At 15.1% G+C, this 8976-nt stretch overlaps 1 protein-coding gene across 1 annotated transcript; it reads right to left on the bottom strand.

Annotated features, from left to right (window-relative positions):
• Positions 1-482: 482 nt before the first annotated feature.
• LOC135145318 (signal peptidase complex catalytic subunit SEC11C-like) lies at positions 483-8643 on the bottom strand. The gene is made up of 6 exons (XM_064077429.1): positions 8584-8643; positions 7723-7791; positions 7472-7581; positions 4799-4945; positions 2826-2945; positions 483-594 (listed from the first exon to the last, which is right to left on the bottom strand). The coding sequence occupies exons 2-6, from the start codon at positions 7765-7767 to the stop codon at positions 483-485; spliced, it is 534 nt and encodes a 177-aa protein (XP_063933499.1). The 5' UTR covers positions 7768-7791; positions 8584-8643.
• Between the last annotated feature and the right edge of the window lie 333 nt (positions 8644-8976).

Genomic DNA, 8976 nt, shown 5'->3' with positions numbered 1-8976 from the left:
TAAAATTATTTTATTACTAATTTTTTATATATACTTTTTATAAATAAATTTAAAAAAAAATTGTATAAAGATTTTGTATAAACGTTATTTATTTGTAATTAAATTTTATAATGTTAAATTATAAAAGAAAATCTTTATATATAAAAAACAGTAATAAAAATATTTATTGTATTAATAATATTTACTAATAAAATAACTATATATATTTTTTTAAGATATTTTTAATATATAAATTTATAATATATATAAATAATAAACATAATAAAAAATTAATATAATTTAAAAGAAGTAAAAAAAACTTTGTAAATAAATCAAAATAATAATAAATAACTAGTTAAGCAAAAGTGGCACTGGAGTGGTAAGAACACGTGGTAGTTGTAGTGTATCAGCATTTTTGCCACAAAACGAAAGACCGACGAAAAATTACTATAAAAAAAAAAATAAAAATTTAAAAAATTTTTTAAAAAGTAAATTTATTTTTCTTATTCTTCACGTTTTAATAACGATGTCAAGCCCATAATTAAAAGTAACAAGTATTTCGCCTTCGGAAAATCGTTAAGGAGTATAGTAAATATACCAGCGTAGGGAAACCAGCTAAAAAGTTTTAATAAAAAAAATTAAGATTTAAAAAGATTAATTAAAAAAATTTAAAATTGAAAAACTAAATTTAATTAATTTAAAAAGTGACTAATAAAAACTATTGATAGCTAAAAAGTTTATAAGGATTATATTTTATAATATTTAAAAAAAAGATAAAATAAAAAATTATAATTTTTAATATTCAAAAAAATGCTTTTTATATTTTGGCCAAAAGTTTATTAAAAAAGGAAAATTAAAAAAAATATTTTAAAAAATTTAAAAATGAAATAGATTCACAAAAAAAAGTTATAAAAATTAAGTCTAACTTTATTTATCCTATTTATATACTATCTAAAAAGTAAATAAAAAATAAAAGATTAAATAAAAATGTATAAAAAAAAATTCTTTTTATTATTTTTATAAGAAAGTTTGTAAAAAATTTCAAAATTAAATTAGATTTATTTTCTCTTTATATTTTTAGCTGAAAAATAGATAAAAATATAAATTTTACTGTAATTTCTTCTTATGATTAAGTTAAAAAGTTATTGAAAAAAAAATTAATTTCAAAAAAATCAATTAAAATTTTAATAAATTTAATATTATTTTCATTTTTAGCTAAAATGTTTAAAAAAATTTAAATAGAAATCATAAAAAGGAAAATTTGTTATACAATAAATTTTAAAGTTTTTTTTGTAAAAAATATTCAAATTAAAAATTAAAAATTATTTCTGCTTTTAGTATTTTTTGCTCAAAATTTAAAAAATTTTGAATTATTCAAATTTTATTTATAATTTTTATAAAAATAATTAAATTAAATTATTTAAAAAATAAAAAAAACAAAAATCAATAGAAATTTATAAAATTTGTAATGTAATAATTTTCATATAAAATTATAAAAAAAAGTTGTTTTCATAAAATTTAAAATTAATTTAAACAAATTTCAAAATCTAAAAATGAACAATTTTTTTTTCTTTTTATATTTTTTGCCAAAAATTTTATAGTTTTTAATTTGTCTTAAAGTTATACGGGAATTTTCTATAAATATTCAAAAATATGAAAGTTATTAAAAAGTTAAATTAATAAATTAAAATTAAAAATTAATACAAAAATTAATAATAAATTTCCTTTTTTTATTACGTTTTTTAAAAAGTTTATCAAATATAAATATTTAAAAGTTAATATAAAAAATTTTATAAAAATCATAAAAATAAGTTAAAAAAAAATTTAGATAAAAAATTTAATTTATAAAATAAATAATTTAAAAAAACTAAATTTGAATTTTTTTTCTTTTTATAATTCTTTTAAAAAAGTTATATAATTTTAATTTTTTAAAGTTAAATAAAAATTTTAATAAAAAAATAAAAATAAGTTATTAAAAAAATTTAATTTATAAAATTCATAACTAAAAAAAACAAGAAATTAAAATTATTATTTTATACATTTTTTCTAAAAATATGATAAAACTTTAAATTTTTAAGTTTATACTTAAATTTTTATATGAAAATCGTTAAATAAAAATAGATGGAAAAATTTAATTTAAAAAGTTAATAAGTAAAATCAAGAAATTAAAATATTTTTGTTCTTTGTTATTTTTGCTGAAAAAAATTTTATATTTAAATTTTTTTAGTTTATATAAATATTTAAAAAAAATATATAATAAATCATTAAATTCAAGTATTAAAATTATTTGATTTTCTTTGGATATTTATCGCTAAAAATTAATAAATAAATTTTTTTTTATGGTTTATATAATAACTTTTATAAAATTCATAAAAAATAAAAGGTATTAAAAAAAATATATATACAACTTTCAACCAAAAATTAATAAAAATCTAAAAATTAAAAAAAAATTCTTTAGACATATTTTACTAAAATATACCAAATTTTATATATTTTTTAAGATTATACGAAATTTTGTATAAAATTCATAATAGAAAATTGTTGTTATAAAATTGTTTTTCTTATTTTTGGCTAAAAAATTTATTAATTTTAATAAATTTTTTTTTTAAATTATAGAAATAGAAGTTATTAAATAACTAAATTTAAAATTTTGACTTAACAAGATCAATAAATAAAATAAAAAAAAATAATTTTTTTTTCTAATTTTTTTGGGTAAAAATTTATAAATTTTAGATTTTTAATAGTTCATACAAAATTTCTTATAAAATTCAAAATAATAAAAAATAAAAAAGTAAAATTTAAAATGTTCAATAAAAAAAATAAATTGAAATAACAAAAAAACTTACGCTCTAACGCGACCAATTAAATCTTTTTTAGTGAGCCAGTCCTGACCGCTTGCATATAACGGCCTATCATGAACGCGATTGTTATCGCCTTTCGTTAGTAATTTTACTTCGCCATTTTTCCTTTTTTATAAAAAATAAAAAAAACAAAAATTTTATTACACGAAAATTTATATAAACTTTTTTTTTATGAATATTTTTTTTATAAAATACTTAAAAAAAATTTACAAATATTATAAAATAATGAAAAATTTTATTACACACGAAAATTATTATAAATCTTTTTAAATAAAATTTATTTAATAATATAATACTTAAATTTTAAACAAAAATCTTATAAACTTGAAAAAAAATTAAAAAAAACTTTTTATCAATATTAAAAATATTAAAAAACCTTCCAAAAATATTATAAAATAGTAAAATACTTTGATAATAGTTTTTTTATATTTTATAAAAATATCATTCAACAGTAAAACTATGAAAAATATTATTTATATAAAATAATAAAAAATTTTAATAAATTTTATTACATAAAAGCTTGTATAATTTACTTGAAAGAAAATATTTTTTGAATTAAAATACAAAAAACTTTTTAAAAGTATTATTAAATAGTAAAAAACTATTGATATCACAATAATAAATATTTTAATATTTAAGAAATACTAATATTTACACAAAAAAATAAAAAAAGTATTAAAAAAATTAATATTCATATAAAATATAATAATAAATGATTATAAAAATATAAAAAGATATAAAACTTTTTAGAAATATTAAAATAATATAATAATAAATGTTAAGAACTTTTTTTAAAAAATTATTAAATAGTAAAACATTCAAAAATATTAATATAAAATAATAAAATAATAATAAATTATATTGTCCAAAATTGGTATAAATATTATTAATAGAAATATAAAAACCATAGAAAATATTAATTAATAATAACACCTTTATAAATTTTAATAACTTTTATAATTAATATTTTGGTATAAAAAAGGAACTTTGAAAATATTAAAAAAAATAAAAAAATTATATATATATTTTTATTACAAAAATTTTTATAAACTTTTATTTTTACAGTAAACTTTAAAATATTTGTTATAAAATTTTACTACTATAAAAAAATTAAACTTTTTCTATTAATAAAAAATTCCTTAAAAAAAATATTAAAAAATCATAACAAAAAATATAATAAACTTTTTACAAAAAATTATTATCATAAATTTTTTATTAATAAAATAAGAAATAAAAATAAATAAATATACAAAACTTTCTTACAATAAAAAAATAAACATTTTTTTAAAAATAATAATAATAAAATTGTTATAAAAAATTATTATCTAATCATTAAATAAAAAAAATTAATAAACTTTTTATAATTACTATTATAATAAAACTTTTAAAGAAAATTAAATTTATTATAAAAACTTTGAAAAAATATAATAAACTTTAAAAATAATTAAAATTCATTTATAAATTTTAATACAAAAAAAATTATAAACTTTTTAATAAATATTTTTATCAGTAAACTTTATTACAGTAAAAAAATATAAACTTTTTAAAAATTATTATTATTATAAAACTTTTCATTACAAAATGATCTTTTTGAAAATATTATTATAAAACTTTTAATAATAAACTGTATTATATATTAAAAATATAATAAACTTTTTATTAAATATTGTTATAAACTTTTTAAAAAAAAATCTAAACTTTAAAAAAGTTAAAAATATTATAAATATAAGAAACATATAAGACTATTATAAAACTTTTATCAATATAATAAACTTTATAAAATATATTTTTATTTTAAAAATTTTATATAAAATATTAAACTTTTTATAGAATATTATTATTATAAATCTTTATTACAATAAAAAAAATGTAATAAAAACTTTTCACAAAATATTTTACAATAAAAATTATTTAAAAACAAAATTAAACTTTCATAAAAAATAATGAAATTATCAAACCCTTCATGAATTTTAATGACGCGGTGGACGATGGGAATTTCTTTATCGGCCACGTTAAACACCACAATGTCGCCCACGCGCACGGGAGTGTCGTAGTTTGTGAGGAAAAGAAGATCCCCGCGGTATACTAAAGGCTCCATACTTCCACTAAATATATAAATAATAAATAAATAAATATTTACAATAATAGTAATAGTATATAATAAATATCACAATAGTAATAATAATATTTAGAATAATACCTTTATAAAAAATAATAATTTTTATGTATAATAAAGTTAATAATAATTATATTTATGTTTATTATATTTTTTAATGTAGAAAAGTTTATCATGACAATTATATTTATAATAATATTAATATAAAAAGTTTATAATAAATATATATAGATGTTCACAATAATAATAATTATTAATATATTTATAATAATATTAATATAAAATAATAAACATAAAAAATATATAATCAAAATTAATAATAATAATATATAATAATAATAATTATTAATAATATATAATATATTTTTAATAGTAATAATATAAACTTTAATACGAAGTAAAAATTTTATTATTAAACTTCTCAACAAGTATTCCTTAAAAAAAAAAGTGAAAGCAGGAAACATAATGAAACAAAAAGTTTATGAATCTATTAAATTTTTTCAATAAAAAAATAAAGTAAATAGTATTTTTTACTTCATATTATTAGTAATTATAATTTATAAAGGCAATAATAAAAACATTTTATTATACTGTTTTATATAATAAGAAAAAAGTTCAGAAACGTGCCATATTTTTTAAAGTTTGGAGCTCAAAAAATTAATGAAACAATAATAATAAATAATATATATTTATAATAATGTGCACAATAATAAAAAATAATATAATAATATATATAATTATTAAAAATAATAAAATAGACAATAATAGGAAGTAAAGCAAATTTAGTATATATTTATTATTATTTAAAAAAAAATAAATTGAAAAAATTTAAATTTTTTAAAAATTAGAAAATTATTTTTTCTTAAAAAAATTTCGGATTCAATACTTTTTATACTAAAAAAAACTTTTACTTTTATTTTTTTAATAAAAAAAAGTTTGAAAAAAGTACGTTACCGGTTTGATTTACTATAAAAAAATTTCTTTGCACGAACGAAATTTTTTTATTTGTAAATTATATAATTATTACTTTTGATGAAAAATAAAAATAAAATTATTAAATTTTTAAAAAGTAAAAGCAAGCCATCAAACTTTTTTTTGTAAATAAATTAAAAATTAATTAAAATTAAATTTTTTAATTAATTAATTTTACCTTTTTTTTTAATAATTATTTAAACTCTAAACGTGGTTTATAATATTTAAAATAATAAATGTTTAATAATACTTTTAACGTTATAAATTTAATTATTAAAAAATTAATAAAAACGAAAAACTCATACGAAAATGAATAAAATATTTAATAGAAAAAGAAATAAAAGTGAATTGAAAATTTTTGGAAAAAAGGTTTTGATAGTATCAGATTTTTTTTATAAAAAAAATAATATTTTCCTCAAGACGAGAACGACTTATAAATTTTAAATTCAGGAAATTAGCTAATAAAAATAAAATAAACAAATTAAAATTTTTGTTATTTAGTTAATAATTTAAATCCTAAACGTGAATTTATAATAAATTTCTTTTAAAAAAAATAATAGAAATTAACAAAATTAAAAAAAATAAATTTGCCAAAATTTAAACGTAAACAAGAAAATTTTAAAAAATAAGTTTTAATAATTTCGAACATTTTTAATAAAAAAAATTTTTTTCTGAAAATAAAGGAGAACGACTTAAAATTTCAAAACAGAAAATTAGCAAACAAAAATAATTTTTTTTTAATTTAAAATTATTTTAATTCCTAAAGGTTAATTAAAATTTTTAGAAAAAAGGGAAATAATTTTGAGAAGTATACTTTCTTTCAAAATTATATTAAATTTTTTACAAAAATATATTTTGTGTTACCAAATTGAATTTAAAAAAAATAAGAAAAAAGATAATGAAAAAAAATATATGTGAAATATAAATTAAAAAAAAAAAATTTATATTTTCAAAATTCATATTATTAACGAAATAGTATTTCCCTAAAAACAAATGAGAACGACTTGACAATTTCAAAATCAGGAAAAATTTGATTTATTTAAATATTTTTTTAATTATTTTGTTAGTAAATTTATTCGCTAAAGGTCATCTAAAAACTTCAATAATTTTAAAAACTATCCTTTAAAATTTGAAATATATAATAAAAAGTTTTAAAAACAAAAACAAAAACATAAATAATAGCAAAAAGTGGATAATAAATCCGTAATAATTTCAAAAACTATTATTTTTAAAATATTAAATATTAATATATACCAAAATAAACTAAAAAATAATTAAAAAACCAAAAAAAACCAAAAAAATTAACTGTAAAGTGAAGGAAAATTTTAAAATAAAAGTAAAAATATAAAAAAATTAATCTCTGAGCCAAAACTATACTTTTACAATATTAATTTCTAAAATAAATGAGAAATAATTTGTAGATGATTTAAGAGTTTAGCAAAAAAAATTAATATTAAACAATATATAACCCCAAAAGATTAATTCTTTTCAAGTACAAAAGTGTAAATGAAGTTTATTATATAACAATATTAAGTAAAGGCACCTCAAAACTACTACAATAGGGCTATCGCACCAAGTAATAAGATTTAAACTACGCCAAACCATCAATGCAGTGCACACCATCAACAAAAAGTTTAAAACTTGATTAGCGAGCTAAAAAGTGATAAAAAAAATTAAATAAAATACAATAAGGTAAATTAAAATAAATAATAATAAAAATAAGTTATAATACCAAGAAAAAAAAATTTAACCTAACTATAATTTTTTATATATATAGTTTGTAGAAAAGTTTACTTGGCGTTTGTTCATTTGCCGCACATCTCGAAAAATATCAAACATGTTCACTTATACCAAAAATAATAACTATTTATTATTAAAAGTTATTTATTAATAATAAAGAGTTTTGAAAGTAAAAAATAAATACAGTAATAGTAACTTTACATCTCAATAAAAACAATATTTATTAACTTTGTAATACTTAACCAGTTTTTATGAATATTTTTCTCAAACTAATTCACAAAATGCTTGAAGGTTAATTAATAAATTATAAGAATAGTAACTACCCAAAAATAATTAAGATAACAATTTATAAAGAACTAAAAATAGTTTGTAAAAAGAAATTCTATTCAACTTACTTTGCAGCTTTTGGACAAATGCTGACGTTAAAATAAATATATGTTAAAATTTTTAGATAAAAAAAAAATCCCTCTCGACGTACATTATACGTTAACATTATAATAATTAATATACACTAAATTTTTTTTTAAATCAGTATATAGATAAAATTTTTTAAAACTATTTATAAACAAATAAAGTTAATTTAGTTTATAAAAGATTTTTTGCAAATTGCTTGAAGGCTTATAAACGAATTGTAACAAAGGTTACATAAAAATAATAAATATATATTGATATTTTTAAAATCAGTTTAAAATAATTCTTCTCAAAAAAAATATACTTTATAACTTATAGACAAAAAAATGTTAATATCAAAATAGTTTATATATACTAAATTTATTTTTAACAGTATACGAAAATATTCTTTTCAATATACTTTTTTAGTTTAGGACAAAATATGGTAAAAATCTCTAAAATAAATAATATATAAAAATTATTTTTTAATATTCAATTTATATAAGTAATTTTTCTTAAAATTACATCTGTAGCTTTATGGAAACTTCTAACTACTGTAACTCTTCGTTCTACAAGCGAACCATGTAAAACTTCGTTCCACGCAACTGGCGCCAGCGCGGGTAGTCAATAGTCAAAGCAGAAGTTATTTTTTAGAAAAACAGCTTGAGCCAATCACTATAGTGAAAATCAGAATTTATTAACGTTTTCCGAGACGAAAGCGTCGGGCCCCGACGGTATCACCAAAGTGATGTCAAAGCAATATCAGTGGTGGCGGTAGAACGTCTATACTGGTTAATCAACTCTACCATGGCCTCTCGGCACCTTCCCATTGCGCTGAAAGACGGCAACATTGTGATACTCCCGAAGACACCACGACCAGCATCCACCAAGCAAACACAGGCCTATCAGCCTCTTGTC

Source organism: Zophobas morio, unplaced genomic scaffold (assembly GCF_036711695.1).
Source record: "Zophobas morio isolate AGI-343-1 ecotype UQ-CSIRO unplaced genomic scaffold, CSIRO_AGI_Zmor_V1 ptg000143l, whole genome shotgun sequence".
NCBI lineage: Eukaryota > Metazoa > Arthropoda > Insecta > Coleoptera > Tenebrionidae > Zophobas > Zophobas morio.
The sequence above is the reverse complement of the archived record's forward strand: the minus strand, read 5'-3'. Positions and strand labels throughout refer to the sequence as shown.